The sequence below is a fragment of the Astatotilapia calliptera genome, chromosome 17 (genome assembly GCF_900246225.1).
Source record: "Astatotilapia calliptera chromosome 17, fAstCal1.2, whole genome shotgun sequence".
Lineage (NCBI taxonomy): Eukaryota > Metazoa > Chordata > Actinopteri > Cichliformes > Cichlidae > Astatotilapia > Astatotilapia calliptera.
Window position 1 is genome coordinate 21,614,075 of NC_039318.1, and position 12,074 is coordinate 21,626,148.

Here is a 12,074-nt window from a genome sequence, read left to right on the forward strand (position 1 = left end):
AACCTCAGTAACACCGGTTTTGTTAAGGGACACTTTATGCCCCCTACAACATCTGAGGGACAACAATGGGAGAAGTTTTTTTTATTGCATAGTGCAGATGGCAATAAATAATGTGCTTTATTGCACTCTCCAATATGCTAAATATATATAAAGTCATGAAGACCTTTTTCTGATCCTTTTCCTCTTCCACTTTGTCTCCAGCATGCACGCAATCCTGACAAACACCTCATATTCTCCATGACGCAGGTGGTTTGATTCAAAGGCAGATTTATCTTATTATACAACACTGCTGTGCAGAGGACCTGTGTGTGCATGTGTCTGTGTATATAAGTGTGTGTGCTTCCAGGAATAAAAGCACTCTGGTTCTGTTTGAAGAGATAGCGAGGGCCACGCGGCTGAGAACAATATCACTTATGTTTCATTTGGAAAAGCAGAACATAAGAGAGGGCAAAGGCAAGAGTCTCATAAAAAGCTTTATATAACCTGGAGGCAATCAACAGAGATTGATCTCAAAGAACAATGAGCTGCAACACTACAACTAGTGATATCTTAAAGGGCAGTTTTTAGATTTGAAGCAGTCGATGTGTTCAATTTTGAAACTACTCTAAAATAATTACAAGGCCCTCCTGCAGTAAAGTATACAGAAGGGCCTTGTCAATTTATTTCTGTCAGTGTTTAAAAGCATCTGAAGCTAAGAATTCACCCTGAGGGGCCATTTAAACATAAAAAAGAAAGTCAGACAAATGCGAAGCATGGTGAAGACAGGTTTAATAGCATAGCTAGCAGGTCTCAAAGGGTTCACCATGTAAACGAAGGACATGGATTCCAGGTCTAAGCTTCCATAAAGTATGGGAAACCTGCCCTCACTTTATAATCTCTGCAAACACTTTCCACACAAATGTATGCGCTCAATCTGTTGCTTCAAGTCATATTGAATAGAACACCAAGGTGAATTTTTATGCTCTTTACGTCTAGTTTCAGCAAGCCCCGGCTCAGCTTGCAGCTTCACAACAGTAAAGATTAACCTGCTGTGGTCCTGAGGGAAATCATAAAAGTCCTAATGATAAACCCTCTGGGGAACATGAACCCTGTACATGTTAATTCATGGCACTCAATGCAATATCTGGTGGGACGTTTAAATCAAAACTGTACAATTTAAACCAATAATGCCCTGAAAGGCAAAGTCTGTAGATCCTGAAAGTCAGAAGAATCAATCCTCTGGGGAACATGACTGCCTGTACAAAACTGCATTGCAATCCATGTAATAGCTGTTAAAATACTGCACTCAAAACCATGAATATTTCCATTATTATAGCCTTGAAAGACAAGGTCAGGGGATCATGAATGTGAGAATGATCAATCCTCTGGGGAACACGATTTTGTAATTTTGTAATTTCTGTACAAAATATTATTCCAGGCAATCTAATAAGTTATTGAGGTACTTCCTACCCTGCAACTACATCATATAAAGGATTCACTGTGAACTTTACGACAATCAGCTACAGTGATAATCTTAATATCTGTCAAAGTATCACAAATAATATTCTGATCTCATGAAGCAGCCTTGAAAAGTTAAACATCAAGGTGATGACATTCTTCTTGGGCATGTTGAGCCTTCATTTACCAAAAGATTTAGTTCACTGAGATAGAAACACAATTTGCAGTTTAGAAACAACTTTCAGCACCTGGTTTTTCAAGTTGTATGAAAGCTTTGAGGCCTTCAATGTCAGCATTTACAAAACTGAAAGGAGACCTTCTGTTAACACCACCTCAGTGTTTACAGTTGGCATGGCAAAGCTGTGAGTCTAAACACACTAAAGGTTAACTGAGAGGACTTTAAACACAACTGCAATTCACACACAATCACATGATGCTTGATCTGCCAGATGACCAACCTGAGGTCTCTCACTGTGGCAGCTGAGGAAGTTATAATCACAGACTGACGAAAGACACGCCTGAAGTCCTTGTTTGTCTTTTCTTTTTTTTTCTTTTTTTAATAAAAGGATGGACAGGGCACTGCTTTGCTTTATTACTGTATTTCCCCAGCCCTGAATATTGATTAGTGATCAGAAAAAATCAATAATTTTTGCAGCTTGCACAGAAATAATAAATGATAAAAAAAAATTATGGCAGCCTCATTGCTATCCAGAGTTATTCCTGCCTGTTTGTGGGGTAAACATAATCATTATTGGTCTCCATAGTTAAGATTGTGTTAACTTGAGTATAATTTGGTGTTTTCACAACCACGGATGAAGGACTTTCTGAGAAAGCCTAATGACATGCAGGACATTGAGGTCTGCTGGTAGGTGGGGGTGGAAACGGCCACCAATAGATCGTTAGCAATGACTAAAGTTTCAAAATAAGAGCAAGGGGATTGCTCACTAGTAATATGGTTGTCTTGTTCTTTTGAAGAGATGAAAAATAAAAACTACGAAATGCAAAATGACTTGAAAAACAGTTGGCCAGCCTTTAATATGTATAGCCAGGCAGCACGCCAAAGTAAAGTCTGTGTGAGAAACACTAACCATGAGTTTAATCTGCATCTATGGATGTGGCCCAGTAGTCTTTGGCACGGTTCAAAGACAGCCAAGGACAAACCAGCTCTAATTCAAACTAAAACCTTTAGGACTTAATGGTCATGATATTGGACAAGAAGCTTAAACTGGGTACTCGTACTACAAAACCAAGAACTAGTACAAGCAACTGTCTGGACTGTGACAACTGTTTCAAAACCAAATGTGACAGCAGCAGAAAAAAAGGAAGAAGGATTTGCTGATGGTAGAATGACCTCTGCTAGAAAAAACAATTTGACATTACAATTATTTATGATGCAGCATGCCACCAACTCTTGTGAGAGGTGGACAAGACAGCAATGCCAATGAAAAGAATTTAAAACAATCCTGGAGCAGCGTCAAGAGAGAAAGACTGACACAAACAGAACAAGTCAAGACTAAATCTGCAATATGGCTACAGTTAGTGAACTCCAACAAAACTTGGGTGGCCTTGTTATAGAAAGAACAGGATATAGAGTTGAGAACAGACCACGGTGACATACAACAATGATGGAGGAAGGGGTAATGGTTGGAGGAGGTGAGAACATGTTGGACAGACAGAGGAAGGAAATCTAGAGAGGGGGAATGAGAGAAAAGATGGATTGGATTCACACAGACAGGAAAGACAACACAGGATTAAAACAAAGGTGGCGTTTTAAAAATAAATCAGTGCTGGCCATCCACAGCAGAAATCACTGACTCTGTATACACGTTTTTATAAAAATCCACTGGTTACACAGTGAAAAGACTTTAAACTGAAATTAGTGCAAACAATTCAGACTTTTTACGCTGAAAGAGAAGTACGGCTATGATATAATCACTTCCTCTCTTCTGGTCGCTCCAGCTGACTCTAACCACAAACGTCAAGTCTTTCTGGATGACATGCCATCGGTCATCAAGTCAGGTTTCAAAGTAAACAAACAATTTCCAAAGAATTACTTTCTTCCCTAAAGTCAAATCAACTGACTGTGAAAATCCAAACAAGGAAATACAGGACGCTACATTTCAGACATGCTCATGTTTAATTATCAGTATGTTAAAAGCTGGAGTAGGCAAAGGTTTTTGGCATAACTGGAAAGAAATAGTCATTTTATAGCGATAAGGCCAGGAGATTGGCCGAAGTTTCCACTTCAGTTCACTTTAGCTTTCTTCTCTCTTTTTTAATTTAAGTGAAAGTTCTCCTTGGGTTGATGACAACTGAATGTTACCTGCACTATTCTCAAACTGGGCAATTCGGCACAATCTCACATCACATGGATCTTATACTACAAAGGAGGCTGGCTAAAGACCGTTTAATTTGATTAAACTTGAGTCTGTTGGACATTTGTTTGTCATTTTTCATTCTATGAAAATTCAGGCAAACAATGCGTGTGTAACAGTAGTTTATAATAACCTCTCTGTATATAACTATATTTAAGAAGTCTGAAAGAGGAACTATACTCCTGCACCTGAGATCTGGGATCTTTGGCCAATCAGAAGTGTTAAGACCACATCTGTTGAATCCAAACAAGAAAGATATAATGGGCTGATTTGTGAAATTCCATCTGGAGAAGCTGGGTTCAAATCCCACATGAGACCATGTAAAACCAAATGACAGCAACTGTAGCATGTATGCATGTACATCTGCCCGTCCTCATCTGATGGGAAGATTTTAGAAGAGATAACAAATTATATTTAAAGTTAACTAAGACAAAACGTATCTTATTATTCTTTGTTTAATGTATAAGGTACTCATAAGCTGAAATCTTAAAGGAGACTATTCTTTAAGGCCAGCAGTCCAAAAAAATGTGGGTGATGTGGATCTGAGGCAGCCACCTCCTTCAGCTCTTCCATGGGACACCGAAGGGTTTTCAATACAGCTGCGAGATAAAATCTCTCCACCTTGCCCTGGGTGTGCCCCGGGGTCTACTTCCTGTCAGACATGCCTAGAATATCTCGCTTCAGAGGCCTAAAACCAATATAAATGTCTCATTCAGATGTGAGAGCAACATCTCTACTTTGAACCCCATTATCCCTGAACAGATATTCTAATTTTCCATCTATGTAATTATTTGACCAGTCATAACTGCATTTTAGTTATATTTGGCCCGGTGAAGTAAAAAAATGCTAGGAACCCCTGCTATTAGACATAACAAAAACACAAATGTTCTCCAATAGAGGAAAGGAAGTTCAGTTTGCAGGTAAAAGAATGTAAGAAGTCTACAAAATAAAGTGGGAATAATTTGCAATTTGGGCTGTGGCAGGAATACTGGTCTAACCAGACATATGAAGCAGAAGTTCACAGCAAGTAAGAGAGAGAACGAACAGGAAAGATAAAATCCTTATCTGTAAACCTCTACAACAGTCAGTCAGTCTGTCTATCAGGTACCCTTGAAGACAAAAACCATGAGATTCAACCCCCCCCCCCCCACCCCCACACACACACACACACACACACACACACACACACACACACGAGATAAGGTGGTTAAAATCTAAGCTCAATAGCAGAAAATGGCCTTACTTTAATGTTTACTCGGATTCCTGAAGAAATTCCCATAAAAATCACATCTGATTAGAAGGTAAATCCAGCAGGACAAATACTGGTCTAACCAGACATATGAAGCAATTGTTACTATACCTGCCATTCTAAAGAAGATAGAGGGGGAAAAAAACAAAACACCTGGAGAAGGCTACAGGGTGCGGTCCGGGAAAATATACTGGACCATAAATCTATCAGCAGGGGAAGTGAATGATCAACAGTAGGGGGAGGATCCACAAACAAATACTATTCTCTCACACCGTGCTATACAAAGTCACGTCAGGCTCATCTGATGGGCGAACACGCTGACACAGGCTGGATGTAGCTCATACTGCTGAGCACTGTTGTCTTTACCTCCTTCAACAGTGTCATATTTATCAACACGAGCTGAGCAATAGCAACTTCCTGCTTCTGACTGGCACATTCAAAGATTCAAGTTCCTCTCATGAGTCTGAGTCTAACACTGCAGTTGTCATGTAGTACTCATGATTTATAGGCTGGGAATTCAGGCATTAGGAGTGGTGATGAGTAAGTAATGAGGTTAATTCTCTAAGGTATACCTCATATCTTTAAGGTTTTTTTTAAGTGCAACATTTACAAAACCAAAAAGTCCCCCCCCCCTTTATTACACAAGAAAACTGAGCTTCAAATAATTTTCTGTAAGCCAGGCTTGTGCTGATTGGCTGCCTCTCTTAAACAAAAGGTTTAAATAGCAGGTGGGCAGAGCTGGGTTCCAATGATTATTAGAACAAAATAAGGTCTTTATTTGCCATTTTGGTTTCTTTTACAGCAGTAGATGGTTAACCATCCTCCTTCACTGTTCATTAACTGAACTAACAGGGAGCCAGCAGTAGGGTTGCCACGATTAGTCGACTAGTCACGATTACGTCGACTATCAAAATCGTCGACGACTGATTTAATAGTCGACGTGTCGTTTGAAGCTTTGTAAGATCCTGAAAGACGCAGGAATAAGTAGCAGGATTTAAGAGTGTAATAACAGACTGAAACAGAAGATGGCAGCACTGCATGTACAAGGATGCCAACTGCCGTTAAACCCCGAAGAAGAAGAAGCTGTGTCCCAGAATTCATAGCGCGGCCCAGCTCAGTTTCCAACAATGGTGGCAGCTAGTTGGTTTTACTCTTATTATTCTTTCTGGGTCACAAAATAAATGTTTAACATATTTTTAGGCGAGAATGTAGCTGTGTAAACCTCAAATATCTGCTCAGTTTATCAAGACACCACATATTTTCAAAAGTGCTCCGACGTTTTCAGAGACGTCTGTTACCCACTAGCTCGATAGCTAGCCGGAGGCTAGGCTAGGCTAGGCTAACTAGAGCCTTGAGAACACCGGACTCCCGGCAAATCGTTTTCAAACCGACCGCCGTCTTTCGCTACTCAGGTTAAATATATATATAAGTCACTTAGATAACTTCAAAATGTTATTGTTTGGCTTTTTTTAGTATTTTATTTGTTCCTGAGTAAATCGGTTTGGCTGAGATTAAAGTTTTTACACAGCTGAATAAACGTCAAGCAGACAGCTGATTATCAGAAGTGTGAGATGCTCAAGAATTTACTCCGGTGTCCTGTTATATTTTAGATAGCAAGGAGTTTATTAAACCACAACAATCTGCAGATTTCATTAAAATTTAATAAACTATCATCTTGTCTTTATTTTTAGTTAGCACATACCTTAAACACTTAAAGCTGTAAGCTAATGATAGTTATATAAGAGCAGATGCTGCTGGTGCAATAAGCTGTATGTCCAATGGATGATGATCTGATTAGTCGACTAATCGCAAAAATAATCGGTGACTAGTCGACTATCAAAATAATCGTTTGTGGCAGCCCTAGCCAGCAGTAATTAGGATCTAGATAAACCATCACAAAGTTTGATTGGGGTAATCTGTGGAGAGATTATTAATGTTTGTATGTTGTTGTGTTTGTTTTCTATTTAAATAAACATTTAATAATCAAGGAAATCCCCAGTTATAATACATATTTTAAAATGTTATTAAATTAATCACACAGTTATCATGCTAAATAATCAGGGCAATATTGAATGAGACAACTGTAATTAAGATTTTTGCCATAACTGAGCAGCCTCAGGGGTGGGCGGGGCTTCTGTGCTCATGACCATACAAGGATATGCAGTTTCAGTGACATCATATAGATACAAGAGTATAAAAAGTTGTCTCATCCTGCTTGTTTATGATTAGTTATTCATTATTTGAAACTCTGGCCATGTTTAACCTATTATACCAGTATACATAAACCACAGAAAACAAGGTAAAGCATAATAGGCTCCTGCTAAATGAAATGATTTAAAAACTACAGATAATGAGTCTAAAAATTTAATAAAAAGGTTTGAACTTGGATTCTAGAGATTTCTTTTGCTCACATTGGGTAAGCTGTTGTGTGTTCATATCATGTAGAGGATGGAAAATTCATTTGATAAAATAAAAGTTTAAAAAAAAATCGGGCAGAAAGACGCAAAGGAAATCTGAATCAACTGCAACAAAATGAATCAGTGAAAAAACAAGTACCTACTTCCTTCTTTGTTTTTTTAAGATTTCAGATGGATGCAGATTTTCAGAAAACCATTTGGATCCCGGCCTTTTCCAGTTTGGGAATAACTGATCTAGTCAAATATCATATCTCTGAATTACCCCCCAATTCTTAAAAATGTGGAACTTCCATGTGGGAGCGCCTACTGATACCTGACCCCACAGGATATTAACTTATTCATGGTCAGCTGAAACGGGTAAGTGAAGACCCAACTGCTGACATCCATCCATGCATTACTCAAGCACAACGCTACCACTGTCAGAGCAAAGTGTATTAGATCATCCGTACCATCAAGACAAACCCAAAGATGTTCCAAATAAATATGACAGCCTAACAGAAGCAAGCATAATCCAGTTATCTAAATGACAAAACCATTCACCCAACAAGAACTGGGAGCCCTTCTTCACATTTTCACCTTTTTTGCAGCTCCATAGTGTATTTATTTCCAGTCTCAAAGGGACATGACGTTCAATAAATCAAGTGATATTCCTGCAGTGATGTAAAGGTTTTACAAAACATTTGACGGCAGCTCATAATCGGACTAATTATGGAAGAGTCAGAAACTGCCGGAAAACAGCGCACAGTGAGCCTACAGTCTGAAAGCATGATTTGAATTAAAGATGAGCTGCTTTAGCTGTCCAGTGTCAGCGTCCTGGGGGCTGGGGTGGGATTAGCCTTGTGTGTTTTTTGAATGAGACACACAGAACCACTGGTCAGCATGACATTTTCCCGACAGAAACGCCATTCACACACTGAAAAGGTGGATGTGTGCAGGCGTGGGTGTAGAGATAAAGCTTCCTCCGGCCTGACTGCTACATCTCATTTCCCTGGTTGGCCGTCCAGAATCGGTCCATCACTCTTTATTTGTCGTCCTCCTCTCCGTTTAAACTCAAGCTTATTAAACTTCACTTTGTCGTAAACCAAATGAAAAACGCCACTCTTGATTGATCACTATCAATGGGGAGGCTATGTAGTGCTGCTACTGTTTGTACTGTTACTGTAAGTATCACACTTGGTGGTGGAGCTGAAGATAGAACTGCACTCAAACTGGACTTCCTCGTTTTCTAATTCATACAAACACACATAAATGTGGCATTCATTTCAGCTGCTATACAGCAGATTTTAAAATGAAAAGGCATAGAAAACATAGGAAAAGCAGAATTGGTTCTATTGCTGCTACCAGCAAAAGAAGTACTTTTTACACATAAATAACATTTTCAACATAACAAACCAGATTTAGGCTCAATTGGAGCTATACTTGTGCATCATTTTGGCCAAGATACCAATTTTATGGGCCACTTTATGTCTTTAAGCCTTTCATTATTTCATATATTTTGTCTCCAGAAAGTAACGACATCTTAGATGGTGATTTGAGCTGGCTCTACGAATAAAACCTAGGAGCAAACAGCAGCCTCCAGGACAGAAGTAAGGCATGATGAGTCACGGGTGCAACACTTACAAGGTCGTGCAGGTCTGGGCCAAGTATCACAGTACTGTCCTGAGGCATTTGAGGGAGAACATTTGGAGTAAAGGACCTGAGATGCGGTGTAATGAAATTTGGCACTCCGCTGTAGCAGCTTTTGTCATCAGAGGTGACTGTGCAAAATACACCAACTACACATGAACCCTCCTAGCAGACTTAAGGGCGGTCTAACAGGAATGACCTGCCGCTTGCGTCTGAGGCTGAGGAAGATCCCTGCCTTAGGCATCCTCCCCAAAATAAATGCATTTGTAGAACAGGACTTGCAGGGAGTTGCCACAACTTAGAAGAGGGTGGCAGCCACGTTTAATTTGACGACATATTTACCAGCATAGTTTAATTTTTTTCATTATGTGAGTGTCTTTAGGTCTACCTCAGACACACAGGCTTCCCCTGGGTATACTGACATAACCCCAGTTTCATACACTACCGTCTTTACTGCAGTGAGCACATTCCCCAGATTCTTTAGCTGTAACCATCGCCAGTATTTAAAGTAATCAATTACTACCTCCACACAGCTCAGCGGTGAACACAAATACACATCTTCTCTCAATAACCATCTATTCTCCGATACACAACCAGCAATTTTATACAGAGGTCGCAAACATTTTCCTCAGGGGACACGTCCCCGCTGTAGTTGTAATTACTGTTGGCATGTGGGAAACCGCCACACAGCAGCCAGCGCCCCCTTTTCGAGTCCAGTTTAAGACACCACAGGTCCCAAACTCTCTCGCAGCGGTCTGTGGGCCACATTGTGCATCCTCTTCTCACTCCACACACACTTCCATGAGGAATGAGGGCTTGTGTTAAAGGCCTGTTATGGAAACGTGAAGGGTCATGCATTGCTGGAGAATGTGCAAGCTCCTCATCTCTCACACACACACTTTAAGTGGGCAGACAAGAAGAATAGCTCTATTATGTTACAGTATGCTGAGTGTGGAACAAACCAGCTGTGTCTGCAGGACTGTCTGTGATACTGTGTGTGACTTTAGGAGTGCAGTAAGTCAAAGATCTGAAAAGCGACCTTGTTTATTAAGTTCCAGACATGATAAAGCTGAATGTTTATGGTTGTACTTCAATCCTGAGCTCAGCCCAGCCCTAATTTATACAATCTGCAGGGAAAAGACTTGACTTGGGGGTGTGGTGGTCTCATCTGACACCATCTAATCACCACTATGCTGATTACAGTCCCACACTTATGTATTTTAAGAGTTGTTTTGCTGAAATAATCTCCCATATGCAGTGATTAAAATGGATACAATCCTTGAAATTATACATGTATTTTCATTTTAATGACCTCCTGTAATATAATAACCAACAAAGGACACCTGTTATGAAATCTAATGTAGGTTAAACCTGCTGCTAAAACTGTCAAAAAGGGATTAAGCCACAAATGGGAGGTTGTTATGCAAATATCCCGAAAACTTGCTTGTACACTGACAAAACCCCATTAACAATTCTGATGATTTTATGTTTTCAACTTCATAGCTCGAGCTAAAGGGACACTACAGGGACAGCTCAACATGGTAAAATATAAAGTGGAAACTTGCTCCCGCTAACAAATTCAGCATAAAGAACAATTCACAGGATTGCAGGGTTTGAAAGTGTCTCTGCTCCTTTAAGCTAAAGGGACACAACAGGTGAATAAAATATAAAAGTGGTGGATAAACTTTGAAGGGCTACTTAGTTTTACTTTGGCTATATGCCGGATTTAAGTAAAGCTACGTAAGTGAAAAATCTGTTTGTTTATTTTCTTCTTCATATGAGCATCTCTTAGAAATAAGGGAAATGTAGGTTTGAGAGATTTTTTTAATGCAGTACGGAACGACGCCCATATCTGAATGAGACAGCTGGACTTTAAAGCTTCTCTAACACAGAACAACTTATTTATAAGGAAAAGCAGCGTACAGGGAGTTTGTGTAGACAGAGAGTGTGTGTGTATTCTTAATCTTTACCTTTTTCTCTGTGATTTTTCCGGAGGGTTTTTTGAAGAAAGAGGTCCTGGCCGTGAAAAAGTACTCTTCGGAGTCCTCCTCCAAGCTACTGTAGCCACTGCTCATCGTGCTATTCCACGTCATTTGCGGGAAAAACTTCTCCACTGAGAACCGGCCACATCAAAAAACCACCCAAAAGAAAACAAATATCAGCTCTAAACAAACTCCAGCCTCAGTAAATGGCCAAACCTCCCTCTGTTTCTGTCCGCAGGCTTCGCTGTTCGACCAGCAATGAATGATTTCCTCTTTCAAATCCGCTCAACTCTCTCCCGTTCTTCCCTTCCTCTTCTCCTCCTCGCTTTACTCCACCGGCATAGTCAAAACAACTCAATCAAACCTCTCCATTTATAAACAGAAAATGAAGCTAGTAACTGCTACGAAGCAGAAATGTCAGCAACTATAACTAATAGACCAATTTCGAAACTGCTAATGAAGAAATCCCACAAGTTCCACTCACACGCCGTCTGTTAAATGCATGAGTCTGTGTGACAGCGAGGCGAGGCTACAGTAAGACCACTCCCATTAGGTGCGATAACTCCAGCCAGCCAATCCCCTGCCTGACAGTTAATAAAACCTCGCCCAATACAACAAGTTGGCCAATCAGCGCTCCGATGCCCAGTTTGAGTGGCGCGGATCAAAGAATTTGGCCAAAAAATAAAAAATTATATATATATATATATATATATATATATATATATATATATATATATATATATATCCTCTCTTGTATTTCAAAACAAGCATATTTGTTCTACACTTGGTAATTTTTTTTTATTTTATTTTCCTTTTTTGACAGTTGTAAGTTAATCTGTGAAAGGATGCTGCATATTTCTAAAAATACTTCAACACAGAGAGCAGATTCCAATTTGCATTTTTTTAGCCTCTTCACTACCTGCTGATATTCAAAATACCCTAAGGCAAAGATAGAAAGCCTTTTTACAGTCTCTCATTTGTTCCTGAA

The 12,074-nt window shown here is 39.7% G+C and overlaps 1 protein-coding gene across 1 annotated transcript in view; it reads right to left on the reverse strand.

The window, feature by feature from the left end:
- Window positions 1-11,622, reverse strand: part of LOC113008858 (ras association domain-containing protein 3) — a 30,843-nt gene extending 19,221 nt beyond the window's left edge. The window contains exon 1 of the mRNA XM_026146702.1: window positions 11,075-11,622. Coding sequence (XP_026002487.1) covers window positions 11,075-11,197 — 123 coding nt within the window. The 5' untranslated portion in view covers window positions 11,198-11,622. The remainder of the gene's footprint in view (window positions 1-11,074) is intronic.
- Window positions 11,623-12,074: the final 452 nt, after the last annotated feature.